The sequence below is a fragment of the Metopolophium dirhodum genome, chromosome 3, assembly GCF_019925205.1.
Source record: "Metopolophium dirhodum isolate CAU chromosome 3, ASM1992520v1, whole genome shotgun sequence".
In the NCBI taxonomy this organism is placed as follows: domain Eukaryota; kingdom Metazoa; phylum Arthropoda; class Insecta; order Hemiptera; family Aphididae; genus Metopolophium; species Metopolophium dirhodum.
Genome location: NC_083562.1, coordinates 14,897,533 through 14,922,106, shown reverse-complemented (window position 1 = coordinate 14,922,106; position 24,574 = coordinate 14,897,533). Strand labels below are relative to the sequence as shown.

Genomic DNA, 24,574 nt, shown 5'->3' with positions numbered 1-24,574 from the left:
GCGGAATTTAAATCATAAATTAAAAACAGTATAATAGTATCTATTATTATTTTATTATAAATAAATAAAAAAATGGTAAGAATTATTATATGAACCATAATCTTTCTATTTTAGTAAATAAAAGTTGAAAATTCCTATCAACCATAATCTTGTATTTTCTTAGGTTATCGAATCATCCGGAAACATATAATTAATATAGAAAGATAGTGCGATAAAATTGATTATAGTTAGAAATCAACCTGTTTTTAATTCATATAACTTAATAATTATTAGAACGTGAGTAATTAATATTTTTTAACACTTATAGCTACAACATTGAATGCAACTATAGAATAATAATATGCCTAGTATTCAGAAAGAAATTCTTTTGAAGATACATGTAATTATAATACTGATATATTATCAAAACTAATAAATATGTGATTACCATTAACCCGAAAAAAAACTAAATCCGGTAGCCCCTAGTGAGATTAGGCTTAATATTCGAATACGAATATTATAATTATACGTACCTATAATAATAATATTCGAATACGAATATTATAATTATACGTACCTATAATAATATATCAGTTATAATATTTTATATAACAAAATAGGTACCTGATCTATGATATTGTCGGGCGACAATTGTTTGGTGATCTCGTTGATCTTTTGTTTTTCGCTCATCTCGTCCATTTTGACTTTTTCCACTTTCATCTTTTTAATGCCGTTAATATCTTTGGACATTTTTAATTCTGCTATCAGATCTTGCCTTTGTGCTTGTAACGGAGGCACGACACCTAATGAAACACAATAAGTAATAAGTAATAACACACATATCACACGAGTCAGTGAAAGCCGAAGAAATTATAAACCATTCCCATAATATTGTTATTGTAATATTTGTCTAATTACACGCTTTGTTATTACATTGTTGGACTTTATTAATATGATACAGAAACTAATTCCAGTGTACAACATTCTCCAAAAATCAATTATTATTGTGTACAGAGGTTTATGAATGAACATAGGATTTTTTTATATAGACGGTATATTGACGCATTGAAACTTGCATATTGATTTTCTTTTAAACAATTTGATATATTTTTTTCATTGATAATATCATTTGTTATTATCGAAAACACAATGGAATTTAGGCTGATATTTGACTATTAGCCTAAACCGACAGATAAATAACTTAAGTTTCCGTTCAGTAAGTATAGAATTTTATGGAAAGCAATTTATCTATTCGGTAAATTCGATTCCATTTTCACCACATACCTTCAATGTTGTATATATTTCTTAGAAAAATTAGTTTTTTTTATAATATTGTTTAATGATTCATTTCTGAAGTGTTGCTCAAAGTACAAACACAGCTTGATGTTACGGGTTTAATTTATGTGACTATGCGTCAGCTCAATATTTCATAGTTTAATGAAACACCGTTTTAATTTTGGTAATGAACAGTTGCATTTCGAAATGAAATAAAGTTACCAGGTCGTAAAAATAATTAACACTCATCATGAAAAAATCATAATACAACAGAAACGATTCTATAAACTGAAAAAAAATTCACAGCGCCGTGGGATGTATAAAATGTAATTATTATTAAAGATTAAATGCTGAAAGAGAAGAATATAAGTCATTCATTTCAATTACGATTCGTTCTTTTGTCAATATATGATATAGTAACATTCCATTTGTGTGATTTATTGAAAAGAAAAGCTAAAGACTTAAACCTTATAAATAAAATCATTTTTGTTGTAAGGTATTCGATTAACAACCAAATAAATAATGAATTTCTAAATTCAATACATGTCTTAAGGTAAACCGACAGGAATAATAACATATTTGTGAGTAGTTTCGTTAAGTTTTCAATTAGGTTTGCATTTATAAAATCTTACGTATGAAATCGGAGAAATAATGTATTATAGGTAGGTAATCATTTGTACTCAAAAATATTTCGGAATGTCGATACAGTTTAATATTTTGTCCTATAATATTATAACTTTATTTATAATTAAGGACACGAATAACTTATACGAAGACGAACAACAATTATTATTTACCAGATTGTTTGTCCACGTCGTTATTGTTGTTCTGCATGATCTTCACGGTGCCCGGCGTCTTCTTGAGCTGTACGCTGTGCAAGTCGTGTATGCTGATCGCGGCCAACGGCTGTTGCTGGTGCTGCTGTTGGTGTTGGACGGCCACCGACAGTTCGGACTTGGTCCTGTGCAACGGCACGTTCGCTGGCCTGACAACTTCGTTCGGGTCACCGGTATTGCCACCCACGCCACCGCCGACAATGCTCTTCAGGTACTCTGAGGGTTTGATGAGTCCTATGTCATGAACGCCCGTGACCGGGAACTTTGGTGGAATGAACGCTGCTGGTTGCTGAGGTCCAGTCATCGCCGTAACCAACGCCCCTCCACCATCCGAAGATTCTCCTGCAAAGTATAAGATGTGACTTACCGACCGTGCGTGCTTTATCTGATGGTGGTGGCAGATGTGTGCCGTGGGTGGTTAATAGCGCGTGAAGCTTTTTACATTTTTTATTTTCCCTGTACATTATGGGTACACGCTTTTTGCACACACGAGCACCGCACGGGACAACTCCGATAACGCTGCAGCATGCACAGGCAGGTAGGTACCTAATACTTAATACATGCGCACACGTCGATAATTGGCGAAAGCCAAGTGAAATCGCTCCGATTTGTATAGGATTATGCTTTTTTAAACAGTTTTTAATTAATTTAATTGCACTCGTAAGAAGTCGATTAATACATTATAATAAAAATAATGATTATTAATTTAATATAAAATTAATTAATATGCTCGAGAACCGTATAATATAGGAGATTTGGTTGAATTTTAGAGGGGACTTGATATTTTTTTCAATAAGCTTGGATTACTCAACAAATTCGTGTAAACACACTACCTTTCCACCCGATCTATGTTTTTTATTATAAATATCCCTTTTTGTGCATTAACAATAATATCCATCTATTTAAGCATAACAATATTGCAGTTAATATTAATCAAACATATTATTATGTCTACTGGAAAAAATCAAAAACATGTTGAGCTTTTTAATTTTTATAAATTGTCTGTATTTGCGGGACGAGGCCGAAGGTATAAAACTATTGACTCCCAAAACGGCTGGCCAAAATAGAATCTAATTTTTTTTTTTTCATGCCAAGCCCGTGACGAGAACTGATCCATCGCGAAATCCTATTATCCGCAGCGCGCGTACTACTTATTCGACGGGTGTATAATAATAATAATACCTAAGATATTATAAAACACTCACTCGAATTGCGGACTGACTGCTGTTGCACGTACACGTACACCTGTCCGTGGAAATCGTTGACGGGCATGGGGGGCGGGGGCGGTGGAGGACACACGCCCGCCGCCGGTTCCGACACCACGCGCTTCAGCGGCGTCCGTTCCTTGTGGTGGTGAACGGCCGCGTGCAGCGGCAACGTATGATGGTGGTGTTGGCCCGGCAGCTCCGGGTCCGAGTCTTCGGCCGAATGGCTCACGTCCGACGGCGAGCCGCTCGACACTCCCGACTCTGTCATTATACATATTAAGACATCACGTTTGATTTTAATTTTGATCACAATTTATTATTTTATTTTTCTACTAGGTATATACTGTATAGAGATTGCAACCAGTGGCGTAGTTATACGGTCGGTTGGTTGAGGTGAGGTTCAAGATGGCGCTATTGCCCTCTAACCTATTAGCCACGAAGAAAAAGCTTACATTTACATAAACCTCCGTTCATTTATTCATATAAAATATGTTAAACGGTGGTATAATTTTTTTTTTTTTACTGATATAAATAATAATATAATACTTGTTGTGAAATTATTCTTCAGCAGAATTCAACATTGAACTAGGTATTCAATATTTAAGTTTTATTTTATTTAATACATTCAAATTTGTATTAGTCTTCACAGACCTTTTTGTATAAGCGTATAATATATTGCGTGTTATATTATTAATTTAAAAATATTACCCACCTCCTTATACATTTTCTCTCTATGTCACTGATTACAACACTCAAACACAGAAATTATGCCTTAAAAAGTTACTTATTTTTTAGAATACAGATTTATTTGATAATACACTATTACAAATTTTAATATTAAATTCCCACATTGTATGTTTATCAGAAAGGATCCAAATGATCAGTGTCTGTGTAATACATTGTATAATTATCATGCGGTGTTTCACCGTGTCTCGCTGTAATTTCTATGCAGTTATGCCATTTAAGTTCACACTGCATGCAGCATTCGGTACACCGTGCAGATAATATTATAATCTAGTATAATATTTTAAATTATAATTTAATTATAACGAAAAACTCTAATTTTTAGATTTTAGCACTTCCTTGAAAGATGAAACTCCTTGGAGATGAATGTGAAATCTTATGATAAAATCACGATTACAATTTATGGCAGGTAATTAGGTTGAACAAGTGAGTATGGTAACGATATTAATGCGTAAATAATGTAATATTTATACAAATTTATAAAAATCATTATTACCGACTACCGTGACTTTAAAATTTAAATGATAAGTAATATGAAAGTACAATACATTCGATTTGAAATCAGATCTGACAACAGTAAATGGGAGTTTAATGATAAAATCACAGAATACAATAAAATGTTTTGTACAAGGTATATTATTATATGAAAATCCGAGAATCAAATTTATCAGAGTACAATAACTGGTTATTAACACTGTAGGTGGTTTAAACTTTTAAGTAGTCCAACTCGTGTAGTTCTATATATGTATAATACACTAATAGCAATAAAGAATAATTATTATTATGGATGTACAAATTAAAAATAAAATTTAGTGTCTACTACGAATATTGGCATCTCCGTTTAGAAAGAAATATGTAAAAAAAAAATGTAGTTAAAACAATTTTTATGGAGCAATTAGTAGTTTATATAGAAAAAATTGAATATATATTTTTAATAAGAAAAATACTGTCCACCTAGTACCAATACCATCTGTTCACCATAATGTGGACAAGTGGACAACCGCCAACATCCTGACGATTCACTTCATCGCATAAATGCAAATGCAAATAAAACATTAAATGTTAATAGTGAGTTGCAGTTAATCGAAAATAAAACACAAGCCAAATCATATGTTCATAATTGTCCTATTATTTTAAAATCATTAATTATAGGTAACTGACACCGAATAATTGAATCACTTTTATGGCTTTAAATATTTAAAATCAGAACTGATTATAATGATAAAATAACATGATCATGTAATTTTAGGCAAATATGGAAAATAAGTTACACGAATTGGCAACGCTCTAAATGTATCTTCACTGTAAAATTTTTTTTTCCAATAATATATTATGTATAAATGTATAATGTGATAACTGTCGATCAACTAGTTAATAGAATTAAAATGACCTGTATCGAATGTGATAAACTGATAACACAAGCATGATAAATGTACCTATATTATGTCTATAACTACTATAACCAGACTCGATATACAAAGATATATATATATATCTGGCGTATGATAATTCGATACAATAATAATAGTTAACGCAATATTATACAAATGCTGGTACTATTTTTAATTTTTGACGAAATGAAGAAAGTAAATTATAGTAAGCTGTGTAATATTTTGATTGTGCATCGTACTCTGCATTATACGTATATTATAATAATAAAATGGAAACCACAATAAACGTTACATACCTGGCGTCATTACGCCGACGGGCTCGTAGCACTCGATCATGTCTGACGAGCCGTTGACAGTGACGTTGGTGATTGTCGCACACGACGAGTTGACTAACGTGCTGTTGCTGACACCACCTCCACTGCTAGTGTGGAGCACGACCACGGACGAACCGACTACTCCGGTTGTACCACCGCCTCCGCTGCCCGTAGAGCTCATGGATCCGGACCGGCTGTGGCTACCCGAGTCCCGGCTGGGGCTTTTGGACTCTTTGCCGCGGTGGTGATGCTGTGTGTGGTGCAGAAGACCTACGCCTTCGGCTCGCTGCCTCACCTCGTAAATGTCCTCGTAGTCGTTCTCGCCGGCCGCCGTGCCCTGGTCGCTGCCCCGATCCGACGACGACGAGCTGAGGTTCTCGTCCGATCCGGCGCCGGAGCTGCTGTTGCTGCTGTGCACCTCCACCTTGACTGTGAACACGGAAAAATCGGGCGCCCGAGGCGTCGTCGTTAGTGGCGTGAACGTGCCGGCTGGACCGGACAGCGACGCGACGTCGCGCCTGGCGTCCGCGCCGCCGTCCCGGTCGCCGCCCGCCCACCGGCGCCGCTGCAGCATTCGCGACGGGCACGGCGAGAGCGCCGCGCAAAGGTCGACGGCGACCATGATGTTGTTACAATATTATTAAGATTAGGTATTGTTATTGTTGTCGGCGGCGACGTGTAAACGCTAAACGGTAACTGCAGCGGAACAAACAACTCATATAATATATTAAAATGTGATAATACTAACAGTATATTATACCGGTGGGCACTCGGCGACGCCTTTTTCCGTTTTTCATTTATTATTGCTTACTTATATGTTTAACCACTTATCTCGACACAGATAACGCGCCCGACAGACGAGATAACGCCAGCATGTTCTTACCGCGCGCGTTGTGCCGCAGAAAACAGTTGCCTATTATAATATGTGAGTTTATTGGGTAGCTATATCGCGCGCTCGGCCATGTCTATTTTTTTACGATTTCTCGAATTTTAACACAGTAAACTCGGTATTTTTTCAACGGCAAACGGTCGTTTTAATTATTGCTTGCACAGTGGTAACATGAAAATCTATATCATGTGTACCGGTAGAACAGCTTCGTTATCGTTTATTTATTACGTTATTCGTTAGTATATAGGTACTACATGTTTATCATACAGGTATGCCGTATGAGAACGCGAAAGTGATTAGAAACATATTGCAGCCTATACTCGATATGCGATCCATAAACGAATGCATATTTTTGCCTAGTGAATACTATTCGTGAAAACGACGTTAGAGAATGAATTTACTGACGATAAATGCGCTGCAATGAAACGTCAGATGGTATTCTGGATTTTACGACATGGATCGATATTATTGTAGGAATATTATAGGCTCAAAAACACTTATGTGGCGTATTAACGCGTCGTATTTGTGACGTTCGTATTACACTGCTTGAGCGTTTGTTAAATGCATTTTACATAATATTATTTTAGTACACGTTTCGAGTACCGGTTGTGCCCAGAAATGCATTGAGACTTTAAAATTTAATGGTCTTATATTTTTATCGCATTATTTAATCGATATTAATTTGTCCAACTTTTATTTCACTATAAACTCGTACCTCACATTTTATAAATTCTGGCTTTAAGGATGAATTCCTCTATATTTTTGGCCCCAAAGTTATAGATGTATAGCTAATAACTATATATAATGAGTACCTAACAAATGATATATTTACCGACCGCCGATCACATCTCATTCTACTACAAACGTATCTGTTTTTGATTTTATATTTTTCTACTGTATAATTAAAGTTGTAGAAGTTACCTTAGACTACTTTCTTTTAGTGTACAGCTCCATCTTTCAGATAGCACAATGATAGATTTCATAGTGTTCCATTTATCCTTATTAGGTACCTACGTATATAATCTCCCAGCTCGTTCCTTTTTTTATATTTTAATAAAACAATACTCTCCGTTCTATCACAGATATGAAATAATTTAAAATGTGATTCCTTTGACCAACTACAGTTAAACTGTCTGTTATTTCCTCCAACTTCATTCCTTGTTTTAATTATCATCATCCTGTTGTATTACTTTTAACTATTCTTTAAAGTCCTCAATGTCCTGATTTATCATCCAATACCAGATTTGTAATAATCATATTTATATTTGATATGGTATTATTTTATTTTTATTTGTACATGAATGATTTTTTTTTTCATTATATCATAGTTTTTTTTATGGCAAAGGTAACATTTTTAAAATTTTTTTATAAACTTCAATAAAACGACGTATTATGATTTATTGAAGTGACAACGTATATTATAATGAATAATGTTCCGATCGGTCAGATGTCACCCGGTCACGCCTAATCGTCTTTTACTATTATTATAGTAATATGTTATAATAATACCATGTCTGGGAAAGAAATATGACAGCGCTCGCACGTAGGACGTATTCGAATGTTATTATTATTAAAATGTCGTTACGCGGGCGGTGGCATTGTAAAACGTGTAAACCGAACAAATCCGTCATAAAAAAAAAAAAAGATATACATTTAACGACGACTAAAATATTATAATAATGTAATATATATAAACACACTGTCGTGTTAATAACAATATTATAATAGAGCGCGTCTTACCGGTCATGGTGTTGAGGCCAATGGCCGGCAGAGGTGGCGGCGGAGGAGCGGCCGTGGTCACGTACGACGTTGTCTTTGCCGCGGTCTTGTCCGTCGCGAATATGTCCTTCACCGGGTCGTCGATCACTCCGTTCGGGTTGTGCAGGTAAAACGGTCCCTGCGGCTGCGGCGGTCTGACCGGTTCGACGGCCTGCAGCACTGACGCCGCCGAGTTGACTTTGCAAAACTGCTGCTGCTGCTGCTGTTGTGGCGGTGGCGGCGGTGGTGGTGGCGTTTTCACGACGTACAGGCCGTCTTTGACGGCCACCTTGCCGCGTCCGGTCCCGTTATGCTGTTGCTGTTGCTGCTGCTGCTGCTGTTGTTGTTGTTGTTGTTGTTGTTGTTGCTGCTGCTGCTGCTGATGACCGCCCACCGCCGACGGGGGATGCAGGTAAAACGGTTCCTGGCTCTTCTTGTAGTTGACGCAATCGGCAAACGAGCACTGTAATGGCGGGCGTACATTATTCAATTAATTCAATTTAATGTGATGGAAATAACGGAATTTGGAAGACACTATATAGGTAGGCGTCTATCGAACGTCAAGCCTTAAAAACAATTCTACAAACATCCGAAGCCGTGATGATATATTATATCAAAATAAATATAAGTGACACAGATTGACATACAAGTAGGTAAAATAATCAATAACTGCCGAGCTAGATGTCGAGATGAAACTAATATTGCAGTGATGGTCGTGTCATCTCAGATTCCGTCAGCTATACTTCTTATAGTGTTTACTCTAGTAAGAGGTTTGACTGGCTTTAATGGCAATTTATAATAATATTATATCCATTGAAACGCGTTCAATAATAATAATAATATTATCGCACTAAACGCGTGCACGATTTTATAAGCAGGTCTGTGTGTCTATATGTATACCTCTTACGTTAAACGTGCGTACTTATAAAGTTAAAAAATACCTAATAATTGTATGTATGTAAGTATAATATAGAAGCCGGTCAGCCGTTCATCTGCATATTTCAGGGATGTTACGGACGAGCAGCAGCAGTGTGTGTCCACAGAGATGAATTATATGTAAGTAGACATAATATTAATTATTTATATGTCTATGGTAGCTACAAGCTACTAATTTAATGCAATGGTGTATAATTATTAATTATTAATTCGTGTTTGTATATTAAGTATATATCGGTTACTCTGTATATATATTATATTATTCTATTTCATCTCATATATTATACATATACCTACATACGAAGAGAGACGTTCGTAAGACGCACACAAACACACAATGTAATATATAGTTATAATATTATATTAAAATATACTCACTCGTGTTTTCGGTTCTTCTTTTCGACACGTACAGCCTAACAACCTGCCGTTCTTTTTCTCGTCGTGATAATCTGGCATCGTACCATGTTGCACCAATATGTTCAGACACTGCAAACACACAAACACACACACGATATAATATTACATTATTAACATTTCGAAAGGGTATCGGTACAATATATACAATACAAAACGAATTATCGCATTATAATAATATATATAAATATATCGATGGGTTTCACAACAGTCAGACTTACATATTATATTGTATAATATAATATAATATATTATACGTATTACGTGTAAGAAATGATGCAAACGGCAATTAATTTGCGGTCGACATATCGAGTGCGTATGTTTTTTTTCGTTTGGCCTATACACAGTAAACACACGTTACGAAACGTCTATATGGGACAAATGTTAGGGCGTAGTTATACTTGCGATATATATTTTTATAATATTGTATGCACTCTGGGGTAACTATACCCTTCCTACTTGTTACTTAGGTATATATTACGACGCGTGGCGGGGAGATTTATTATAATATTGTACGTATATATTATAGAGTTTATCAAAGTTTCGAGCTTTCGTTTTTCTCACGTTGTATAGTTTTATACATAACATGATATCGTTCTTTCACTGGCTATGATGGATGAAGGTCGCCAACCAACTGGAGAATCGCATCAAGAGGTTATTGGAACGTGAACGCAAACAGTGCCGACGCCGGAATGTCCGTTGGCCGTTGTCGATTTCACCGTGCGATGATCACTATAATATCATTCACCCATGGTCATCATAATAGCGATATAAATATTAAAGATCACGGTCGTGGTATTTAACGAGCCACGGAAATAATATGCATTGCTCTGCAGCTGCTGACTAATTGGGTTAATTATCCGGAAGATGAGAATAAACACGTTTTCCTTGTTCATTTGACGCTATCATCCACCATCGACGCTATCAGAAATTCGAAAAATTATTGTTGTTAAAAAATACGGTAAAAACGACAATATGACGATAGCGGATAGGTCAATGCCAATAATAGACGACTGGCGATAGGTTATTGCCGAATGTTCGTCCGTAATGAGTACGCCGAGTAATAGTACTGCCGGTGCGTGAAATTGATTTTATTCACCAAACACGCCGATTCACAGTGACCTCATCCGAAGCATTTGACGTGTGTCAGCACATGCCACATGGCCACTGAGCAACAACAGAAAATTGGGTACACAGTTTACAATAATAATTATTACATTATTGTTCCTTCCTCGATATATAATATTAAGTTACACGCATAGCCGGAAAAACGATAAAAGAGAAATTGATATACGCACGCGCCGCCTTCATTCTCACACACGAAACCTAATAATTATCATCGCGATCCACCGACTATGATAGACTACCGCGGATATCAATGAATTTATGTTATTCAATTGATGTCGATGGGTCACGATAAAATGGAAATTACCAACAAAAAAAACTACGAAATTTATAAGACTGACATTTCATGTAGGTACCAAACTTTTTTCTCGTATTCATTTCTAAAATAGAAAAGTCACTGGCTCGTTTCAAAGTTATAATATTACAAACCAATGTCTTAAATTATTTTGTTATTTTGTGGACTATAGTGTCCATGCTAAAATCAATGGTTTTTTAATTATATATAGTATATAAATATACAAGCATGCTCACCCACTTATTTTGTCTTACATAATGCAATCATTCAAAATTTGAATTTTTAAATATACTATTGTAATACCATAATTAATTTAATAATTTACAGACTTACAGTCAAAAGAAGGGTTGTAATTTGAAAAAAATAGAAGTTTGTATCATCACAAGAGACTTCTTATGTAAGTAGTATAGACAAATTTAAGAATTTTAAAATATGGTCTTTAATTATACCTATTTCAAAATTTCAAAAGTTAAAATTTGATTTATTATTTAAGGAAACAATATAATATAGGCGTTAATATATAAGACGTTTCTTAAACATAATTGACCAAACATTGATTAAAATTAACTACATAAGTTATAAGCAACATCTATATTAGATAAATATATTACAATTTACTCATTTTCTCATTAGATTTTTTTTTGTTATTGGATTTTTTGAACAAATACACTTATACGGTAAAAGAAAGTACGAAGGAAAAAGTACGGGAGAGCATAAAGACAGGTAAGTTCGAAAAATGTTCGCTCTTCGTTATGGTAAAAACAATTCATAATATTATTATATCATATTTTATATATTAACATTGATTATGTAATGTGCAAGTATAATTGCTCACCTCCATCTGATGATTTTCCGCTGCGTCGTTGATTGGGCTTTTCCCGTATTTGTCGACGACCAGGTTGGCGCCGTGCCTCAACAACCACCGCACCGTGTCAACGTGACCTCTGCTCGCGGCGAAATGTAACGCTGTTGCACCATCGCCATCTCTGAGGTTCGGGTCGACTCCTTGATCTCTGACCTGTTCAATCACACATATGGTGCACAATGCATAATATTATAAAAAAAAACAATAATAATAAATTCTCGGCAAGGGTGATAATAACTGCAATTTAATTAATAATTATTATATGCGAAAAAGAAAAAAACAACACCACACGATGATATTAGGGCATAGGGCATTATCCACCAGAAAAATAATTGGACGAGATCTACGGCAATTATTTTATAAAAAGAATAACAATACCGCCGAGAACGTCGAAACCATGACGAAACATCTGGAGGTTCGCCGATATAAGCGTGAAAGACAGCGATTTCGTGTTTTCAATATTACGCGTTATTCTTAATATACCTGTAGGTTTATTATAATATGCAGTATATGCACACAAAACCTTCGGTGCAGAAATTTATCAATGAAAAAATATGCCAACACGCGATGATTAATCAAAACTTGTTATTCTCAATAAATAATTAATAATATGATTCTACTATTCTAGTCATACAAACTCAAAATATTAACTCACAATCAAAATATTATATTATTATCTATTTTGATTTTATAACTTCTAAATGTTTGTATTGTTCTAACTTGTAAGTAAGTACTTGACTTTCACCGAATTTTAATAGAAATAATGATTTTGTTATGAAACAAGACGTTTTTATATGTGTTTTAAAGACAAATATTTGTATAACATTTTAATTATAGTGATTATATTTTAATGATTGTACAGTTATTAATTATTATGTTAGTTAGCGTAAAAACTACGTGAAACCAAAGATCAGTTAGACTTTATTATGAAAGTTGAATAGTTATAAAATATAAAAATCCCACGTGCAAATACCTACAACTTCCGCAATATTTTGTAGGAAAATAAAAAAAAAATCACACATTTCATTTTTATTATATAGGTACATACCTAGTGGCTAGTTCCTACTATATAATATAACTAACTCTGCTGGTAACATAACTGTTCGATAATAAATCATGTTAAAGTATTTGACATTATAGTAAAACTTATTATTATATTATATGTAACTGCATAACTGATTGCGCAGTAGGTCAACAACTTTAATATTGAAGGAATATTAAGAACTACTAGCTGTGGCTTTATATGGGTAAAAATATGATGAAAAAAATGATTTATGTTCTATTTATTATATTTATTTATTTCGTCTGACGCTATCGAATCCACATAATAATAGTAACACATAACATAAGACATTCCAAATAATTGTATCGTTGGGGCGTGGAGCCATCACCGGAGTACGGTCGTACAATATTAGTGATAACATGTTACACTCACCATCCATTTCAAACAGTTGAGACATCCCATTTGAGCGGCGGCGTGCACAGGGGCCATGCCGTCTTTGGCTCGGACGTACAGCGAACCACCTGCCTCGAGCACGAGGAATTTAAGTACTTCCAGGTGTCCCTCTTGTGCGGCCAAGTAAACCGGCGTGACGTCGTTGTCCATCTGAGTGTTTGCGCTGCAACGAAATACATACGATTTATAAGTATAAGTTATAAGTTATAAGTTAAGCTCAGATCATACAGATACAAGATAAGAGCCCACACACGCGACACGCCCAGACAATGGTCAACAAGGCTCCAACAGAGTTCACAATATTATTATTAATTTTCTGTACAGTCAAAATAATTTACGAGTCCTAGGAAAGGAGGCCGTAAAAGGACGAAAGCATATAATGCCATTACATATTATTGTACGGCTTATTCGGAGGAGACTTGAAAAAGAATGACCAATTTATTTATTATACGATCATATCATAGTACAAGACGGCGCAGGATGCTGATTTCAAAGTATTCAAATGTTCGTGGTGCATAAACACACGGAATCGATTAATTTCATATTTTCATGTATATACAGTATTACATGTTTATATATGTGTGCACTGCACTGTACATGATGATATGATAGTGTATATGATGGTTTTTTTTAAAAAAATAAATACATATTTAAATATTTCAAAGATTGCGTGAAATTAATAATTGTTATGGGCCCGACCGTCACGTCACAAATCGTGTCAACTACCTAGTGCAGACAGGTCCACTTATTCATGAGTTCGCAACAAATTACACTTATTGAGGAATTTGCAATATGCATGCGCATTAACAACGTTATATATTTTAGACCATATAATGTGTCAAGACATAGAACCCGATGGTTTGTATACATTACCAATATCTTCTTATACATCAAACGGACATGACTTTCACGTATTTATTCACTTATTGTTTGTTTTCTATTTATGTATGAAATTTTTTTTTACACATTTTAAAATTAATACCTAGTCAATAAGTTGGATCTTAATCGAAAACATCACCAATTTACTCTAAATTACTACTTAAGGTTGTAAATTATATTATATTCATCATATTCATTATAGGATAAAAAAAATGTTTGTTGTAAATTATTTATAAAAAATACGGTAGGATTGATTACTTGCTAAATTTATTAGGAAAAAATTAAAAATATTGCATTTTATACGTATAAATGTATAATACTAACTACTATGGAAACCACGGATACCAATCAGTGGCGCGACTTTACGTCTACCCCAAAAAGTCGTCTTAAAAATCGTATTGAAACGTCATAAAAATGTATAAAAAAATAATAATTATGTTTTTTCCACTCATACAGTTAACCATCGTGTATAAAAAATATCGACTATAATCAATCGTGTTATTATTGTTATTCAATTATAACATTCAGCATTCCCGCAGGCCACCCGGAATTGAACGGGTCGTTTTAGGATTATCTGACCATAGTTGTAAGTCCAACTCGGAACAGAACAATAATATCATTATTGTACAATCCTCATCACCACTATAGACACTATATATAGTTTTCTATACAATTATTGTAGGCTTGTACGAAAGCATATTTGTATAATGTGATTGAAATATTAAAGGTTTAGGTATTATTACGTGATAGAATTAATGATATTTCATGAGGTTAGTACGTTAAGTAACACTTATGTTATTGCTCGACATATGCAGTGAACCAAAATAACGGGGCAATAGTACCCTGCAAGTATACGGTAACTGACAAGACATAATTAAGAGCCCGGAAATGATGTAGATTTCTCACGGCTGTATACATAAAGGTTAGGTTACATTCCTATATTATATTATATTTATTACATATGAAATATTTCTATGTATGAACTTTGGTATTCACTATTCATGAACTTTAATCATACGCTCGTAAATGATATTCAATGAAACAACAATATATATTTTACTATTTTATTTTTTATTTGGTAATTTGTATAGACCTACTGTACCGACAGAATCGTTTATATAGGATACACGTGTTCCACGATTAAACGCTCTTGGATATGAAAGAAAAAAATGATTGATATATATATATTATGGTGCAGTGAGTCGTTCTTGCTGGAATGCATAATTGATTAACCTGCACATGGTTTTTTTTGTGCAGCCGATTCGACATCAAAACGTGTCTGGAACACGTTTTTTTTTGTCGACGTATAAAACATATAATATACCTATATTGGACTCTATTAGGTGTCCGCAAACTATAGGAACGACCATTAGGCGGTTTTCAGGTTGAAAAACCAGGTTACCGATCCGGAATCATTTTATCAGCTAACTCCGCGGCGGGCAACAACACTACACGCTTGTTAGCTTTGGAGAACGATTCGCGTGTCCATGGCGGGAATAAATAATAAAAATAAAAAGTGCAAACATTATGATGTTAACATTCAAGGCGGTCACAACAAAACACCGACCGTTTACTTTGGCGTTTTTATTTCGCAATTATTGACGGACGTGGTTGAATACTAACAACAACAATAAATTCGTTTGTTTGTACAACTGATATTTAACGTTTAAAAAGGAAATTTAAATGAATACCCTATGGGAAAAAATGTACTTAAAAATAAAAATTTATGCAGGAACGAGATTTCCCTCTCATTACAAGAGCAGGCTCAATGGGTAACGATAAGACAGTGGTCGACAATATTCGCAATCGATATAACTCTGAGCGAACATCTATAATAAAATATGAAGCAACGGATAATATCATATTGTTATGAATGCACATAGCACACGCGGGATTTTAGAGACCTTAAATAATCACAATAATAATTTCGTTTGGAAATAAGTGCTAGTCGTGAATTACGAACAACATCGAACCAGAAAATTTGAATCAAAACTACTTCAGTAAACAGTATTAATACTAGGTTGCAATATATTATTTTGTATATTGTGATGATGCCAAATAGCTGCGTGTATATAATAATGTTATAATATTTTATTTTAATATAATAAGCACTCCGTCGTCGTTATTACGGCCACTTACTTATAAGCAATGGAAAACTCCAAGTGCCTAACACTTATGCCACCATAATATACGTAATAATTGCTCGTGTGCGCTATACAGTTATCACTAGAATTGACGTACACGTGAATGCGAATGTATACCTATATAGTAATAAATGATTGTACTGTTTACAATGTACATAGGTTCCCAGTCATGTGTACCGTTTCTAAAATCTAAATATACATCACAGATTTTCAGTATTTTAATTTGATTCATTATTAATTATTATTAACTTAATCATTCTTTTCTCGGGAGTATAAAAAATGCATTATAATACCTATATTTAAATTTTAAACATCATATAGTATATCTACAATATACAATATACATTTATAAATTTATGTCAATAAATTATTTGTTACTTATATTATAAGCTTTATCTAAAAATTAAACTTGAAAATATTTTGATAATTTAAAAAACAAAATTATTTATACAGTTATCTGATTATTTGCTTAATGCCTTAATATTATATAAACTATTATTGCATAAAACCATATTATAGTTAAAACCAAATTGTTATTGGGTATTTAGGTACCTACGTCTTGTACCTACTTCTTGACTATAACATATTTATAATTAGTTTATTACTTAGGTACCTGTGCTGTATCTAACTATTAATAATAATTATTCTGTATTACATATAGGTACTAATTTAAAATATATTGTTTTAATAATACGTACATAATTGTAATAACTTTTCACAACTTCCTTTTAGTACAATAATAGTAGTTTTCGTCATCGTCATTCATAGTTTTAGATTCTGAGCGAAGCGATGAATGTATTGATTCTACATTGATGTGTGTTTTTTTTTTTATTTTTTTTTTTTATTCTTGTGTCTGTCATCACCTTTTAGGACAGTAAAAGTGCTTGGATTTTCTTCAATAGTAACTTTTCTGATAGGAAAGTGAATCTAGTTGGTACTTTGGGGGGGGCAAAAGTCAAAATTTCCCAGTAGTTTTCACAAGCGACGTGAAAAACAAAAGAAAAATTAAGGAAAAACGGGAATTTTTACGCAAAATCTGTTTTCGAGAAAATCGATTTTGGTTTTTGGTGTAACTCTAAAACAAATGACCGTAGGGACATGAAATTTTGACTGAATGTTTATATTAGCATTTTCTATACACCATAAAATTTTCCAAATATTTTGACTCTTTTTGAGCTGTTTACAGCCATTGTCAGTTTTCAATTTTTTTAGTTTTTTTTTCTATAAATATCAATAAAATTTTATCTATTCAGTAAAAAAGCTTGAAAATTTAATAGAAGGCTCCTAGTTTATTGTTTCAAAGGCAGATGAAAAAAATTAAAAATCCTTAGTCACAGTTTTTAATTATAAGCATTTAAAGTTCAAATTTTGACAAAATACGGAAAAATCACGAAAAATAGCAAATTATTTTGATGAGAATTCATAAAAATTTTTCTTTTTAAATCTAAGATTTGAAAATGTAATATAAGATTACTCATAAGTTTGTCTACCTTTATCAAAAAAAAAATGTCTAGAAGAAACTTAAATTAAATTTTTATGAGCGTCTGAAATTTATATTTTTACAACATTTGATATTTACTCGATTTCTCATGTAACAATTTTTTTATTTTATTGTAATTAAAAAACGAATGACTGTAGATACTTGAAAATTTCACTGAATGTTTATATTAGCATTTTCTATACACCATAAAATGTTGAAAATATTTTGACTCTTTTTAAGCTGTTTACGGACATTGTCAGTTTTCAATTTTTTTAGTTTTTTTTTCTATAAATATCAATAAATTTTTATTTGTTGGGTAAAAAAGCGTGAAAATTTAATATTAGACTCCTGATATATCGTTTTAATAGCAGTTGAAAAATATTAAAAATACATTTGCACAATTTTTTTTTATAAGCATTTAAAGTTCAAATGTTGACAACATTTATCAAATTTATAATTTATTAATTATTTTGTGGTTAAAAATTTATAAAATGTTTAACTTTTATGGCTAAGGATTGAAAATTTAAAACAAGGCTCCACGTTAATAGGTTATATATAAATTACTTTATTCACAATAATATCATCAAATATACTTGGTAATATCATAGGGTGACTGACCGTTTTCGCTCAGAATCGTTTTTCTTATACAATGATATTATATCATTGAATTCAAATTTAACACCATCCATTACAGTGACCCACTTGTAACCTACTGTACAGCAGAGCGACATCCACTTATCCACCTTTTTTTAAGTGGTTTTCATTATCCAGCAATTTTGAGTAAACATAATTTATATTTTATACAAAATGGATCAATAGGCTATAAGTTTTGATCGTCTCTTCCGAAATATAAATAATAAATACAATATATTGTTTTTTCATTTAGATTTTTTATCGACAGAAGTAGTTCAGACATTTATTACAAATAGACAAAACGATGTTCCGTTAATCTTTTCATTGCAAACACCATCGTGATCGAAATAATTTCGTAACACATGTACCCCGTACGCTATTATACCTACTATATTCAGAATAATTTTAAACGTGATGTGCTTAATCCTCTATACATGAAACTTCTATTTGTTCGATAGATATGAAACATGGAACTAAAAATTGTTTTTAATTAAATTCAAAAACGAACCAGGCAATACAATCCCATAGATAATGATGTAACAGCAGTAGGTAATGTTAATTAATATCGATTTTTTAGCTAATAGCTATATAATGTTTTGTATCAATATATTCTTATAAACTTAAGAAGTAAGCTATCAAAAATATCTAGGTTGGGACAGGGCATTTTTAAATGTTATTTAAAATAGGCCTGAAGTATAAAATATTTAAAATATAACACCTAAAAGCAACAAAATGTAATTAATAATTGTTCAAGAATGTTGAATTTTTTGTAATAACAAAATATATTATCAATGTTATTTGGTGGTTAGGTACTTAGGTACCTCATATGCATGACCGTTAACAAATAATTATAATATTAGTGAGTATGTTTATTAATTGATTATATGTTTGTTATTTAATATTCTCTGTTCGTCATCGGCACATACAAACGATGATTTATGACATTTTGCCCGAGTGCTTGACGGGGATCGAAATTCCATAATTTAGTGAATTATAATATTATGTATAGCTATACTATCATTGCGGCCATTACCTACAATTTTTTTAAAACTCCATAGGTAGTAGGTTAGGTGTATCGAGTACACATAAGCGGATATTACAAAGCGCTGGGTATTGGGTTAATAATATCCGTTAGTAACAGTCAATCAATTAAAACGTGATATAATAATAAAATATATTAATATTATGTAGGTATTCTGAAACCAGGGTGAAATCGACTGCATCCACAAGAACGCGATAAAACGGCGCAGGTCCTAAACGCTGCGCACATTCCTCGCGCAAACCGAATCGGTATGTAAATTTCCACAGCAAGGTTTCCTCGGGCTAAAATAAGACGATATCTCGTGTATGCGTGTTATTACACGCATATACAGGTACTACACACATTATAATATTATTATATTACCATGTATAAGTGTGTGTATGTATTTGTCTCCGCTACAATTCCAATATCGGTCAATTGGATGGCATGAAAAATAGTTTTATATTCATACAACCGAGACGCGCCAAGCCATTACACGGGTAATTGCATCGCGACTGGTCGTCGTCCGACCGACCAGACTAACAGTTATACTCCGCGTGTCTGCCGCTCTCTTGCCGCTATAGCGTATACTACGCTACTATTTATTATTTTTATATTATATATGTGTGTAGTATAAATGCTGAGAATTTTATGGAAAAAAACACACACACATACACATACATAATCCACCAGTGCACCAAGATGACACACATTTGGAGACGTAAAAAACATAAATACATATATAATATATTATAGCCATATATTATGTACCTATATATATTATTATTATATTATTATATGCACACGACGAATCCATAAACAAACATTATTATACTTGTGCACCGGACGAGAACTATGCTGCAGTGCCGAAGGGCACATGGTCCGTGTATAATTTTTTTTGAGAAAAAAAAATATCAATGAAATAAGGTTAATATACTTACAATGTTTACAGTTCGGTAAGGAATGATACTGAGTATTTATGGTTTTTAAATCTGTTCAATAGATATTGTTGGTATGAAATTCGATCGATTAAAAATAAATAAATTAGGTAATAAAATAAGACGGCCATTTTTATAATAATAATAAAAAAAAACAGTTTACATAAAGTTTTTTTAAGCTGGAATCGTGTTAATATTTATTATGATATAAAGTGAACGATATTAGACCACAGATAATTGATAAAAGGTAATAGCTTTTCAATTTTGTATAGTTTCAAATTTCAAACAATTAAAAAAATTCATGGATTCTCGCTGATCGTATATTTATAAAATTACGGTTTTAAATATTAAGACAATACTTACAGGCCACATTTATTCCGTTCGTTGATTGTAATAAACATGAAAATAGATTCTTTGAAAACATTGACAATCCCAAACAAGTGTGAACATTTAAAAATTAAATTTAAAATCTTTTTAAAACGGTTCATTTTTGAACGACGCTCGACGTTACACCACTGATGCTGTAGAAACACTGACTACCTTTAAGTTAAATAACATTAAAACTATTCGGGTGTAAAGAAGATTTCTCTGAAGTCTGTTCATCGGAAAATTATGTAATTATGTATAAAAAAAATGACGAGCCGCTCAATCCGAAGCAAAACTAATCTGCAAGATGAACATTAGTCATTACTTCTGGGATTAGACATTTTGCGGTGATAAAACTCAAGCTAACATAAATTATCAAAAAGGAAAACAACTAAATCATCTGAAAAGTTGTATAACACGTTCAATTTCACCATGGTAAGCCCTAAAATATGTCTTTTTTACTACATAGCAGTTGTAGATACTACAAACTGCTAAGAACGACTAACGCTAAATGCCATATGGTTCAATTTTCATAAATACACGCAAAAACTTCACTTCATGAATTAATAAATTTGTGACTGAGGCAAAACGGTATTTGACCCGTCGCAGATGACAATATAGTATAATATGCGAAAACTTTCGTCCACAGATATCAGACAAAAATAAGTAGGTATACCATCTTGAGCTGCAGTGCTCGACTTGGCAAAATTAAAATAGGGGGACTCTGTTTACTTTTAAAAAAGAACGTCCACATAACTTGTAAAAAAAAAAATACAAGTTGATATATTACATAGGTATAATAATTTTAAATCCATGGTTATGAAATAATCCATAAGAAAAATTATAATGGCATCTCGCACATTTTGATAAAAATGCATCATGATGCATTCCGTGCATTCCCCTTAAAAATAACAGTAGGGATACGCAAATATTTCTGAAAAATTAATTAGGGTACCTGCGAAACCCCCCAAGTAACATCAGTAACAATATGGCACGCATCCGTTTCATTTAATTTTAATAAACACCAAAACTCCCATACCTATATATATTATATATGTAAGTATATCATTAGCCTGCCCATTTCAGTTTTAAAATCACAAAACTGTCTTTTTTAAATTGATATAATTATTTTTCTTGTAATGAACAGCGGGAGTAAACGATCCGTAAAATATACAGGTATCCTAGTATCTGCTGACATAAATGCATGGTATTAAAAATTAAAATACAACCAATTCGAGATGTTATGTCTATGAAATTAGTACAACAGCGTTTCAAAAATATCAAATTATTTTTGTTAAAGAGTAATTCATTTGAAAATATTATTATTGACCTATAGTTGACCTATGGGTTAAAAAAATGATAATATTTTATGTTTATATTACGAACCGATACCTAAAGACAATTTTTCAATTGTGTTGAAATGTCATTACTCATAATTCATAGACGTGTTAGTTGACTAATATAATATCTATCTAATACCTATAACGAGGGCCTTTGTCCTGTACGAGTTCATATAACATTGGAGAATCAGAAAATATACAGCTGTGTGGTAATATGCAAATACAAAAAAATTAAATTAAAACGAATACCAAACGATGCATGGTCAAATTATAAGAATTATAAAAATTTTACCGATTATTTTAAAAATAATGTAGGTAAGTGATAATTGTTAATTTTAACTCAAGACTATATAACATTATTATACGCCCAAATGTCCAATAGTTTATTGTAATACAAATGTATATGGGTATGCGTATGAAAGTATGATAATATTGATATTATTAAGGATGTGCAAGTTGTAATGGCTACAGTTTGTTTATATTTTATTTTTATTGTATTTTCATGCGATGAACTTTTTCTATAACTCTTAAATTGTGCCAATCTATAAAAGTACTTATAATAAAACGGTTCACACGGTGGCAGCTGTGTGTTTATGTATACAAATAGTATGGTATTATAATATCATTGTGTTTTAGACTGTAAATTCTTCGAGTCGGTTCTCAGAAAATTTTATGGACTAGAACAATAACCATTAGCAGCAATTGAGAATATTGAGCGAAATGAATACAATATCGTACGACGATAACAGTAATAAATACACGTCTGCTCTATGCGAAGATGAGTGTGGGTATATTTTACGGAAAGTCGGTATTGTTCCGGACCTGTGGATTCGAGGTGCGCGCCTGGGCCGCGTCGCCGTCCGTCGTACGGAATCCGTTTTACTGAGTCCATGCGCGGTCGACCGTAACCGGACATCGCGATGATGTCTGCGTGTTTTTTTTTCATTCCAACACACTATACCTTTGTCTACACCCCACCTATGTACATCATCATCATCGTCATCATCTTTATTATTACTATTAAAGGGTTCCCAAAACACAGGAAAACAAAAATGCCCGTCGCCCGATATAAAACATTCAGCGGTGACTTGGCAAGTGAATATTATTAAAGTCTTATCCGTTTTATTGTACTTTAATAATATTATGTTATTTAAGATGTGCTGGATTAACCATTAAACAGTTATATAAGACACTGTGCCTAGGGCCTACAAGATAACACGGGGCTTTCGACTATCAATACTATAAAGCCGCCAAGAGACTTGGCAACCATAAAAAAAAATCATTACAGCGCAGTAGAAAAAAATACAAACATTTCAGTTTAAGTTTAATATTTTTCACATTTTACTTTATAAATTTTATGTTTCCCAATAGGTCTTGAAAATTGGGCCAGATAAGTGTGCAAGTGGTTATTTGAAGACTATACGGATGATTTGATCTGACCCTTGTTATATATAAATAATATTTATTAGGAGTATTCAGGTGTCGGGACATTATTGTAAAAATCACTGTGTAGCAACGACATTATTAGCACTGTCCTCGTCTTTTCTTCGACCTAACTGATTTCCCCCGATTATTACCAGAAGTATATTATTTATAATATGGGTGGCATCTATAAATTATAATACATTATAATTTATAACATTACGACAACATGTCATCCGGAGATGGGTTTCGTTTTCTCTGGCGAATAATCGTTGCGCACATTCGACGGGACATTGACGACTTGCAACCGTGCAGCTGTGTCTCTTTTTACACAATAAAAATGTATAATGTCGTCGGCAATATATTTTGCGTATTGTGTGAATTGGTGGCATCGCGCGACAGCCCGAGGAGTTCAATCAACTTGTACACGAAGCGCGGGCATTGTGTATTGCCGAGCATTCCGTTGCCCGCCGCCGGTCCAAATTTCGTTTATATACACATACCTTTATCATATATATATAACATATGTGTGTGTATCATTTTAATACACAGTAACCGCCGGCCCGGCCATCATTGTGTCCGCAAATCAAATTTGTTCCACATATACACACGTCTGAAGCCCCCGCCTCGTACAGAATTCGATGACATTGGCCGGCGTATATTATATACGCGACTATATATTATATTATCGCCACGGTCAATGAAAACTCGCGATGTCAATGAATCCTGTCTATTATACTCTATGCAGTACATCGGTTCATAATAGTCTTGTATGTGTATATAAATATAATATTATACGGACCGAGCTAACACCTATCATCTTTAAAACGCGGACGCACACGCGCTAGGTAGCTATATAGATATAT

At 33.1% G+C, this 24,574-nt stretch overlaps 1 protein-coding gene across 5 annotated transcripts in view; it reads right to left on the bottom strand.

The window, feature by feature from the left end:
* Window positions 1–24,574, bottom strand: part of LOC132940394 (uncharacterized) — a 76,785-nt gene that overhangs the window by 2,786 nt on the left and 49,425 nt on the right. For all 5 annotated transcript variants that reach the window (XM_061007979.1, XM_061007980.1, XM_061007982.1 and 2 more), the window contains 8 exons: window positions 13,465–13,648; window positions 12,000–12,182; window positions 9,709–9,816; window positions 8,377–8,857; window positions 5,730–6,176; window positions 3,296–3,559; window positions 2,052–2,432; window positions 604–782 (listed from right to left, as the gene is read on the bottom strand). In XM_061007979.1, the coding sequence (XP_060863962.1) occupies window positions 604–782; window positions 2,052–2,432; window positions 3,296–3,559; window positions 5,730–6,176; window positions 8,377–8,857; window positions 9,709–9,816; window positions 12,000–12,182; window positions 13,465–13,648 (2,227 nt within the window). The remainder of the gene's footprint in view (window positions 1–603; window positions 783–2,051; window positions 2,433–3,295; window positions 3,560–5,729; window positions 6,177–8,376; window positions 8,858–9,708; window positions 9,817–11,999; window positions 12,183–13,464; window positions 13,649–24,574) is intronic.